A 12,549-nucleotide genomic window follows, 5' to 3' on the forward strand; every position below is an offset into this window, starting at 1 on the left:
ATCTTTTTGAAATTAATCATCTACTTATATAATTTAAATTTAAAAAATAATATGAAAAACTATTTTCTAAGACCTGATTGAAATAATAAAAGAATTATACAATACATGTTTAAATTATATCTAAAAAAGTATATACCTAAAGATGATGAATTTTAATATCATATTTTAAATTGTTAGTATAATCAAAAAAGTACTATTTTGAAATAAAAAGCTTTATTTGTGATGTTTATAATGATAATCATAAAATTAATATGCATAAACTTTAGGCATAAAAAGTAATACTTGAAGCAATTGGATATAAAAATATTACTTCATTTGAAAGAAACATACTATCTGATGTAAGTATTATTATAGAAAATATTATATTATTTATTTACAATCTAATTACAAAATATCCTATAGATAAAATTTTAGAGTCATGCTAAGGATCTTAAAAGTTATATTGAAACAATATCCAATTTATTTTCTAATGGATTTTTAAATATTATACTAAATTTAATAATTAGAAATAAAACACTGCAAATGTTTTTTAATATTCATTATGTAAAAGTTTGATACTAATCCTAATGGTTCAAATAGAAAATTTTCAATAGTTGTAAGGAATTTCACTTATAAAAATTGATAAAAAATTTACAGATATGATAAATTATAATTATATAATACATATTAAATTAAAAATATGATTAAATATAAAATTTCACTTAGATTTTACTAAAAACAGTTCATGTCACTCGTAAATATCATCATAAAAATAGTTCAGATTGTAAGGCTTTTGATAAATTTATTATTGTTTGTAAATAAATGACTGAAATTAAAAAAAGAGAATTTGAATTATTTTTTGCTGATAAAGTAAACATAAATATAAGTTTATATTATATTAATAAAAAAATGCAATTACTTATTCTCTATCTTAAAGATCAAAAAAGTGTATTATGGAAAAAATTTTCAGTTATATATCTTGATAAAATGAAACAAACTTCCTTTATAGCTTATTTGCAAAATAAAAAATTTAAATATCATAATGATTTAGAAGGACTTTGTTTTATTTGTAATGATTATGCTTATCAACCATTTGAAGATTTGATTAAATTAGTATCAAATAATATTATAAATAAGAAAATAAAGGTAAAAAAACATTGAATTACCTTATATTATACTTATTTCATAAAAATTCTAATTATAAATAGTATTATTATAAAAACTCTTTCCTGTACCGTTCACATCCATTTTTCACACAAGAAATATTACGCTTTTTTCTCGTTAAATTACTAGAAAAATAGCACTTCAGTATTAAGACAAAAGTGTTCCTTGGTTTAAACAACACACTTTTTATTATCACTCTTTTCAGTTCGAACAAGTTTACAAGGGCTTAATAGTCCTTTAAAGACATAAAAATTTTGTTTTCTTGTGAAATTTTTTCAAAAGAAGGCGTAAATACGGCGCACCAATCAGATAAATGATGCTGAATAAAGAAATTTTTATCAGCTATACTTTTTTCCGTCCAGAAAAAGTGAAACGGTACATGGGGGCTGATACGATATATTCTACCAGAAAAGGAAAGTTCTATATTCTTTTGCATGTGGATTCTTTACAAAAAGAAAAAGATATGTTGACGATTATTACCAACAATAAACATATAATAAAGAAATATGATAAGCCTTATTTAATTAATTCAGATCGGCCTATGATGAATACTAAATACAGGATTTCAAAATACTTGACAAGTGTATTTTGTGGATTACCTATTGACATAGAAACTAAAAACAAGTATTTTTTAAGAATACGTCAATTATTATTGGATAAACTTGTAGTCATTGAAAATAGATTGAAGAAACAAGAAAAGAACAGGCAAACTACAACTTATATTAAATTTAGTCATGGTAAACGAACATGGTATTTGGGGTTCTATATCCCATGCTCATTTTGTAGTAACGTCTGTGCTTACGTGATGTCAAGAAATAGAAAAGTTTGTCAAAATTGTCGTTCGAAGGTGATCGTGACTTCTACACCTTCGCCGCAAAATGTGTTTAAGGATTTTAGTAAAGTTAAACAAGTAATAAGTAAACGCGTAGGCGTGTCTTATACAAAAAAAGTTTCAATGGATGGTAGAACACGTAAATATGCAGTTACATATTCAAATTTACGGATAAACAAGCAATTTAAAATGCCAAAAGAACAAGAGAAGTATAAAAAGAGGTTTAAAAACAACCTCAAGAGTAATAAGAATAAATGGCAGGTTACAAATAATGGAATTGAATCAAAGGTACTTATTTCCAAACATAAGTTAAAACGTAGAGGTGATATCCTTAGGAAACAGTACATATCAGAAAAAGAAATGGAGTTTCTGGTAGATCAAGTTACGAGTAAAGTTGGATACAAAATGTTAATAGATGATATTTTTATGAATTATTCTTTTAACGAAGAGTATTTTTTTGAATTAAGAAAGAAAAAAGACGCTTCTTTTGAATGAAACGATGCTAAGTTAGCAGAACAGTTGAGTAGTGCTGGTCAAAGTGTTACAATAGATAATATTGTTACGGACCTTCAGGAAATGGAAATTAGTGGACAGGATAATGTCGCTCCTTGGCAAGAAATACTCAATAGACGAGAACCTATTACAAGGTCAGAATTTCATCAGGGTTTGAATAGTATTAGAGATAAAAGTCTTTTAACAACATATTGTAATAGGGTTAGAAGAGGAAGGCGTGGACGTGGGGTTACTCATGACTATATGGTTAATCAGTATGCAATTAAAGCTCGTAAATTAGAGCAAGGTATGTTGTATTAAGGGGATATAAGTATATGATTAGTTATTCTTGTTTTGTTTTTCTATTTTCTTTTGTGGGATGGCTAATTATTAAGAAACAAATTATCAAAAGGGAAAAAATGAATAATTATTTTAGGATTTTAGATCATTCCTTATCTGATAATATTTACATAAGGCTATTTGGTTAGAAAGAAAAATATATAGACAGTTTGTCTATCGAATTTATTTTTAGTTTCACATCATTCCATATTTGATTATATTTACATATGGCAAATTTTATTTGAAAGAAAAATATATAGACTTCCCCAGTAGTTTTATCGAATTATTTAGAAAAATTGTTTTCGTTTATTTCATCATTCTGTATCTGATAGTATATACATACAGCTTTTTTAATAAAGAAAGAATCATACATGCACGTTATTTATAACGTGTAGTAAAGGAAGAAAAGCGGTGCGGTATTAGCGGTAAAGATAAAAAAGCTAAGTCACATAGTAAACGCACTGAAGTGGGTGTTAAAGATGTTGACTGTAAGATATTAGAAAGTAATTGAAATAAATGGAATGATTTGGCATTCCATCGAGACGGTCATTGGGCAAATTTTTAGGTAGATCATGACAGTCACCTTTGAATTTGAGGTCGCATTATGGTTTTTAACTATGATGTGATTGTTTAGGTGACAGGTCAACTTGTTCTTTATGAAAAGTAGTCTTGTTTCATAATGCTTAATTCTTATATGTATTTGTTTATCTTATATTTTGTAAGTTTATATATGTAAGTAAGCATGATTATAATAGGACATGATCGCATCTATAATAAAGTCTTAAAAAAAAAATAAATAAATAAATAAATAAATAGTATTATTATTAAGATGAATTGATAACTCAATTGGAGATCACTTAAAAAAAATTATGAAAATGAATTATTAGTACATGGTAATAGCACAATAAAACATGTGGATTAAACATGAGGCCCGAAACCAAAACTTCCCGAAACCCTTTAGATTTCGGTATATACTGAAACTTAGTTTCGGGATGGGTATTTTTTTCCCGAAACTCGAAACCCGAAACTGACCCGAAATTCCTAAAACTTTTATATACTGAAATATAACTGAAACCTATTAATTTACTTAATTAATTTTTATTAAAATAACTAAAATTATAACAATATTGAATTACTATCTGACATTTTATTAAAAAGACTTCTCAATTAAGTCCAAACATTTTTATTTTTATTTTTTATTTTTATGTTATAGATAGACTGTCATACAAGAGATTTAAGACATTACATAATAAAATATGAATACTAATCAAAATATATAATTGTATAAAACTCCCACTTGAGAAGCCGCCTACCTTTTCAGTTATTCCCAAGACGAGAAGGCATGGCCTGCTAGTCCATAACATAGTAAGGGGTAGAAACTATACTAGGGAAGTGATATCTATATTAAAAGAAGAATGAAAATTAATAAAATTAAAAGAAAAACTATATCAGGTGAATTAATGTGAGACAGCCAAAGGCTTGAATGTAAAAAGTAAAGATGGTTATCAAACATGATATATTGAATATCGATCTATTAATTATTTAAATTGCCACGTGATTATCCAATCAACGAGTTTCTGGATATCGGGATTAGTTTCGAGATAACTGAAATTAGTTTCGGGTTTCAGAATTTATTTAGGGTTTCAGAACTTGTTTAGGGTTTCGGGTGAGGTTTCGATTCGTATATTCTGAAACCCAAAACTTTTGGAAATCCTCTCAGAGGTTTCGGGCTCCATGTTTAATATGGATAGTATTCTGTACAAATCAATTCATAACAAAAAATATTTTACAGATAACTTTTGATTTAGCAATCTGATTTTAATAATCTTCTTTTATTTTGATCAAGACAATAAAAGCTATTAATAAAAAAAAATCATTAAAATTAGATTACTAAATTCTGAAATAAGGTTGCCTGCCTGAACCTCTCCAAAATTCTACAATTAGTTTCTCCAAAATTTTACTATAGTTTTATTATAGTTTTGGCAAGATTTTGGCAGTTTTGGCATTTATAATATGTTTTGTTAGGTTTTGCTTTTCTCCAGAGTTTCGCCAACTTTTTAATAAGACTTTTATATAGTTTTGGCAAAGTTTCACTATTTCGTTATTTCACCAACTTGCCAAAGCCCCAGCAATCTTATCCTGAAATAATTATTTTCAAAAATCAAATTAAGTTTAAATTAAATTTGAATCAAATCAAATTAAGTTTAAAGCATATGTGCCAATTTTTGGAATTAGTCTAAATTAAGATTTTTATAAAAATTTAATATTTTAGTAAGATTAACATTACACAAATCTAAATTAAATATGTGTTACATATTTACGTAACTCAGATTTAATAAAAATTTTTTTAATCAATATTCAAAAATAACGGTAATAACCACTTTTTTTTCCCCATCACTCCCATCACTTTTCCATCATTTTTCTATTCACTTTTATTAAATATGACAAAAAAGTTTATAAGCAAATATAGCAGTTATTTTTAAGTGGTAAGTAAAAGAAAAAACTTAATATTTTATATACATAGATAAGACATATTTTTTCATAATTTTTAGCTTTAATTTATTGTTTTTTCTTTGTAAAAAATACATGCAAATAAAAAATAATTATGATGTAAAATAGTTGTAAAATGAATAATAAGATATTCTTTTTTTTTCAAAATAACTAATTATATATTTGTTTTTTATCTTTAAAATTATTTTATTAGATTTATTCTACTAAAATCCTTAAATGGCAAATAAAATCTTTTAAATAAAGTAAAAGAATTTGGGATTCTCTTATGAAAGCATTTTTTGGTAAGAAATAAAATTTTCAGATCGGACTTTATGCAGGTGACAAAATCGTGCATTATTATTCCTGGAGATATGCTAATATCATCATTTTACATTCATTTGAAAGCTGAGAATTTGCTCTATCGTAAGAATTAAAGATCAGGAAAATTGGATTACTGGATGAGGCGTAATTAACGATCAAAGTCAAATCAAATTTAAAAATTAAAAATAAATATATTAGACGTAATTATTCACAATCCAGTGATTCAATTCATTCGATTTTAGGCTTATTAGATAGATCTCAATTTTCTTTTCAAATGAATATAATTTCATTCGTGTAGCTTGCATCTACAGGTATTTAATAAATTTTTTTATATCAGATTTTATCAAACTTATAAAATTTTATATTAATAATATAATTGATGATTCCTAAACATCTACATATATTAAACGAATTATTTTAAATTTATTTTAAAGATAAAAGTTGGCATCACCTTAGGGAGCAAAGATCATTCAAATTGAATCACTATATGTGAAGTAATTAATGATCAAATTTAGATAAAATTCAATAATATACTGAACGTGATTACTGAACAACTAGTGATTCAATTCACTTGATTTTAGATTCATTAGATAGATCTCGATTTTCTCTTTCAAATGAATGTAAATTTATTTGTATAGCTTATTTCTACGAAGAATTATCAATGATTTTGTCATGAGAGTTATATTTGATCTTTTAAATTTTAATGATATCTTATATTAAAAAAAAATTAAAAATTATATAATTAATTAGTTTTTTTTGCATTATCTGGTATAAATTTATTATTCTTATATAAATAATAATTTATATTTGCTTTAATAAAATTATTTTTGTGTAAAAAAATTAGATTCCAAGGATCAGCCCATATGATTAAATTTGGATCAAATCAAATTTCAAAGGAAAAATTTGATTTGTGTCAATGTTTATTTTTCACTATACAGCATGTACACAGCACACAAGATCAGAATTTTGCATACACCTTTTTTAGAAAGAATGTATAGCATATGTACAAAAAATTTTGAAATATCCTTATATGATTGGACACATATATATTACAGTACCTATTATAGTAGTATAGCCATACCACTTTGCCATACAGTAAGACTTAATAAATTATACGTCATCTATACAGTAACTTTTTATCAAAAAATTAATATTGATTTGTATGGAACATTACATGTAGATTGTATAAATTAATGTTTACTGTACACATTTAGTGAATGTGTAGAGCAATACTTTTCACGTTATGCAACATAGGAAACGTTAGAAGGACACCATAATCCTTAGTTGAAATGTGCAGCCTAACTGTATACACTAATTCATCATGATGCAGTCCAACTACACTAATCCCTGTACCTTCACGTTATTACGCAGTAAAATTTATTTTATTTCGTGATCGGTGGAATTGAACATGTGCCGCATTGGTTATCTTTCAGGAAATTTATATAAGGAAGTGCCACCTTAATGACTGTACTAAGGTAATCAGCCCTTAGTTTTATCATTTTACTGTGCAAACAGTCTTATAACTTTATCTTTTATTTATATTTTAACTTCGAAAATTTAAGAACAATATTACAAAATAAGAAAATAAATTAAAAAATAAAAAGAGTAGCATCATGACTCATACAAGTAAAGAAATCTTAAACTAAAATAAAATTAAAGAAAAGAAAAACTAAACTATTACAGAATCACATATCCCAACTTTATCTGAAGGCCAGTGTGAGTCAACTATCTAATATCTAAAAATCCAGTCTATTACCAGAAAGAGACCCTAAGAGGTTGAACTGTTAAGCGGCGTAGAAAATCCAAGTGTAAGATCCAAGATCCATCCCAAATTATAGAAGAGGATATCCAAGAAATCCAGAAATTCTGAAAAACTGACGCTAAAAAGGAGATATAATGATACGAAAAATAATAGAAGGAAAATCAAAGAAAGGGCCATGCGATTTCATCAAGGCAAAAATACCTTAAGATTCTTCCCAAGCATGAAAAAGTATGTTCTGATATAGCCAAATTTCACCATAAAGTGCAACTTGAAAGTCATTAAGAAAAGGAGAAATAATCTGGTAGACAACAGAAAGAGAAAAGTAATTTAATAAAAATATTGTAAGATGGGTAGGAAGTAATCTTCTAGTAAGCCATAGACAAAACGGAAAAGGAGTAGTAAAATTCCAACAGTTTAAAGCAGAAAATTCATCTTGAAATGAAGTAGGTAAAGATTTTAAGTTTAGAAAGGAGACAAGACAGATATCCTGAAATTTAGCAATTTCACTCTGGTAAGTTAAACATGGATTTAGATCAGAAAGGATATAAGAACAAGCCCAAAGATGATTGAGGTTTTCAGGAGCGGATAAATTGCATTGAGGATAAAGCCAGTCCTGAAAATACAAATAAGGTTTGCGTTGTTGCAGCATAGTTAAAGTAGATAACATATCCAAAAGGAGTTTGATACAGAAAATCTAAAATTCAGGACGACCATTTTTATGCGAAGCAAAGCCTTTGATTTAGGAAAGACAAAAATGAATACCAGCCCAATCAAAAAGCGCAGAAGGACCTAATGCAGTGAAACGTGTTAACGAGCAAAAGAATAAAAATTATGAGCATCTCCTATAGAGCGAATAAAATGCTGAATGTTTATATCAATAGGCAGAGAGTTGAAGGTCAATAAGCACAGCACATTGTAAAAGGCTGATGATGGAAAGGTAGATTGTGGAGAAGAATATGCAACTTTAGCTAAAGTATCAGCTTGGGTATTAAGTACATCATCATCGTGAGCAGGGACTTTAACTAATTAGACCTTTAAAACAAGGACCTCAAGAAGACGCTGAATAAAAAGCCAAAGAAGATGATTGTGGTGTTGAAGCAGCTTTGGAGAAAAAGGAGCATTAACAAAATGTGTTCAAAGTGAAATCAATTGAATACAATCAGTGAATATATTAGTAACAGAAGAATCAGAAGGAAAGGCTCGTAAACTTAAGATGATAGCGTAAATTTCAGATCTTAAAGCTGAGAGCAAGCAAAAAGAAAGACTTATAAAAGAAGATTCCAATATAAATCCATCATCATCTAAGGCTAACCAGGCAGAAGTCATGGAAGGAGAAGAAGAATCTGTTGCATCATGAAAAGAACTATCAGTATATAAGGTATGCATGGAGAAGGATAAGGATGGTTCATAGACATCACTCGTAGCGGCAGGTGAAGTAAATCCACATAGAAAAGTAAAAGGTAATTCTTTCAAATGAGCAAAAGCCAAAGAGGTTGTATAGCTCCAAGAAGTGAACAAAGATATAGGGAGGTAAACCGCAAATATTTTGGCATTTTTTGTAGGGTAACCAGTAGTTTCAGAGAGGGTCACTTGGAAGAAACATTTTTCGCTATTGCAGCATTACTTGATCGCAGATTTCTTAGCGAAGGCAGGAACGTTGTAGGAACAACCAGGACATGGATTATAGGATTATTCATTAGCAGAAGTAGAGACAGAAAGCCAATGAAACATGATAGAACCTTTTTTCCTATACGTGATATATACACGACCAATTAAGGATGGTCAGTCAGTCTTTTGGTCCTGAACGGTCCTGCCCGGTCTTTAGGAAAGTTATAAGGAATGCACTCTTGAATTTTTAAGACGCAGCAAGTATGGCTAAAGACCAATAAATGTCAAAATTTGGCCTTTATACTTCTTTTTTTAAGACCAGCAGAGGCGAAATTAGAAAAAGACCGAAAAAAGCAAAAAATACTGGTTTTGGCAAAATAAAAACCTGTCTAGCTTTAAATTGGGTGATTAGATTGAGACCAAAATTTACCACTTTTTGGTCTTTAATCAGTTCTGTTGTGCTACAAAAAATTGGAAGCACAGCCTTATTACTTTTCCAAAAATTTCCTAAAGACCGATCAGGACCGATCAAAGACTGCAGGACCGACTGACCATCTCTACGACCAACAGATAAAGTTTGAGTAGCAATATTAAAGTTAATAACCCATTGAGGGTAGAAATGTCCATCTTTATTTAGTAGATTCATCTAAGAAATGAGGAGAAGCTATAGTAAAATTAGAATTAATAAAATATAAAGGTAAAAATAAAAAAGAAGAAGAAAAAGAAAGGAAATTATTCATAATAAAAGTAAACCAAGTAGGGATTCGTTCTTTTTTACCAATGATACCAAGATAGCGAAGGTTTGACCAATGTATAAGATATCTTCCACATGGTGAAGTGAATTGAGCAAGGACAAAAATATTCAAATTCTTCCAAAGTTTCCAACTTTTCTGAAATATTGATTGCGACAAAATAATTTGGAGTGGTAAAGCAGGTTGTAGATTACGCTTCAGAAGTCAGAAAGGAAGAGACCACGTGATATTAATTCGTGAAGAAAATAAAAGCGAGTTGAACAAAGTGTGAGTCTGAAGAGAAACAATTTATAACTAGGGTTCTAAGTTAATAGTAGTCAGGCAACCTTTTGCGTCCAAGAAGCCTTAAAGATAAGAGATAGCATAATTGGCAAAGTCATTATAATCAAGATGAGTAAAGATCTTCTGCCAGGATGCAACATGAGAGGAGAGAAACTGATAAAAGGCATTTTAAATCGAGAAAGGAAGTTTCAGGAAAGCAAAACCAAAGGAGTAGTAGTGGCAAGACCAGCTTTACGTTTGAAAACAGAAAAAATTGGTTTAACTATCAACAGAATAGTATTTTCTGAGAAAAGAATAGTCTGTAATCGAAATTCCAATCTCAGAAGAAGAACAGCATTATAGAAATAGGCCACATGTTGTGCAAGTAACTTCTTTGGACCAAGAAGAGCAGCCATGTTTTTAACTATGAAATGCGCTTGCTTAAACACGAATTGAGATGAGGCAGATAGGGAGAACCAGACTATACATGAAACTGAAATTGGTTAATTTTGACCTCCGAAATGGTCGAAATGGTCGAAATGATTTTGACTTGAGCCCCTCCAAAAGTCGAAATGGTCAAAATTATGTCATAGTCATATGATTTTATAGTAAACAATAATATTAAAATTCAAAGTTAACGAACTCCGCATCCAGTGATTAGATTTTTATGATCTTTACGCGGTTGGATTCAGCTCATCGAGAGGATTCCAATGATATGTATTTCATATTTGTAGCATCACTATTGACGGAGTTATTCACGTTTAAAATTTGGTATTAAATAGTCTTATAATTTTTATAGTAAACAATAATTTTAAAATTCAAAGTTAACGAACTCCGCATCCAGTGATTCGATTTTTATGATCTTTACGCGGTTGGATTCAGCTCATCGAGAGGATTCTAATGATATATATTTAATATCTGTAGCATCAATATTGACGGAGTTATTCACGTTTAAAATTTTATATTAAATTATAATTATAAAAATCATATGACTATGATGTAATTTCAATCATTTCGACTTTAATTTTGACTTTTGACCTTCCCAAGTCAAAATATTTTTACTTTTGGGCTTTAATTTCGACTTTATGTATAAACCAGATGTTTAAAAAGTGAAAAGAAGTACCAAGGGTTAAGGAAGAAAAAGAAAAAGAAATATTGGAAACCAAAGGAGAGAGGGAAAGGTTAAAAGATACCACAGAAGAAGGGTTAGAGGATGAAAGAAGAACGTATTTGCTGAGTTTGCTTAAACATTATTTAAGGTATAGAATTCGGCAGTAATTGAAAGATGATCTTCAATACCAGACTTCAAAGAGGCAATAAGGGTTGAGTTATCCATAAAAGTCAAATGAGAAATTGGAAGAGAATGTTGTTCAAACTCAAGTGGGAAATAATCTAAAAGGGCTGAGGATTTCAAAACAAAGGGATCCTGTGTTTCTTGAATCAGATAGTGATTAGAGGATCCAAGTAAATAACCCATAGAAGAGGTGAAATAATTTCTCCTTGATCGATACTAACGTGTACTTGATAAAAAGCAGAATTGCCATAACAAATAAGAATTTTATTGTTACGCCTAGTAAAGAGGTTTAAAATAAATTGCACTAAAAGTGCAGGTAGGTGAAGTCTTTCTAAAGCTAATTTGAGCATATTACAGTTCATGGAATCAAAGGCCTTAGAAATATCTTGAGAAATGATCTAAAGTTTCTGGTCATCAGAAGAGCCGTGTTTATATTGATGAATAATTGCATCAAGCATTTTGATAAGGACATCAGTGGAGCCGCCAGGCAAACCAGCAAAATTACCACCTTGGAGAATATGATTATCAGCAAGGATATTCAAAAGACAATTAGTGACAACCTTGATCACGCATTTTCTAACCATTTCTAAAAGAGTTATAGGTCATGTATTTCTGAGTTGGGCATCAAATTTATGGGGTTTAGAAATAGAATAAATTACAGCTTCATGCCAATCAACGAGAATATCTCTGCGAGAAAGGCAAGTATTGGCAAGTAGAAAAGAAAATTTCAAAGCTTTACCAGATAGATGTTTTAGCATTTCATATAAGATTTTTAAAAGACCGGAAGCTTTGTTGTTAGGCATTGAAGAGATAATTTCAGACCATTCTTATAGAGTAATAAGTGCCAAGATAGGGTCATATAGCGAGGCAGATACATTAGGAAGAGGAGTATAAACTTTTTGCCAATATGAAGGGAAAGAAGCAGTAGAAGAGTAATGAATCAACGGAGAAGAAACAATGGATTAAAAGTGAGCAACAGCAGTTGCTTGATATCTGAAGGGTCTGTCAAGAGAGTGGGTTTGGAGAGGACCCTGCTTACTTATAAGATAGGTCACCTCTAGGCCTAAGGTAAAAATCATATATAAAATTCTTTGCAGATCCTACTATAAAAGGAAATTTTATATTACATTGTTATGATTTTTTTCCTTTTTAGCTAATTAACCAATAGAATTTAAGAAAAAAGTAAGGTAAAAACTATTAGTAAAAACCCAATTTTTTACAGTAACCTTTATTATAAGTAAGCGGATCCTATTTG

The 12,549-nt window shown here is 29.0% G+C and overlaps 1 protein-coding gene across 1 annotated transcript; it reads left to right on the forward strand.

Annotated features, from left to right (window-relative positions):
• Nucleotides 1-1,606: 1,606 nt before the first annotated feature.
• On the forward strand, nt 1,607-2,788 carry OCT59_029636 (uncharacterized protein; the record flags this gene model as incomplete). The annotated part of the gene is made up of 2 exons (XM_066145248.1): nt 1,607-2,347; nt 2,483-2,788. The coding sequence occupies 2 exons, from the start codon at nt 1,607-1,609 to the stop codon at nt 2,786-2,788; spliced, it is 1,047 nt and encodes a 348-aa protein (XP_065994793.1).
• Between the last annotated feature and the right edge of the window lie 9,761 nt (nt 2,789-12,549).

Source organism: Rhizophagus irregularis, chromosome 9, assembly GCF_026210795.1.
Source record: "Rhizophagus irregularis chromosome 9, complete sequence".
Lineage (NCBI taxonomy): Eukaryota > Fungi > Glomeromycota > Glomeromycetes > Glomerales > Glomeraceae > Rhizophagus > Rhizophagus irregularis.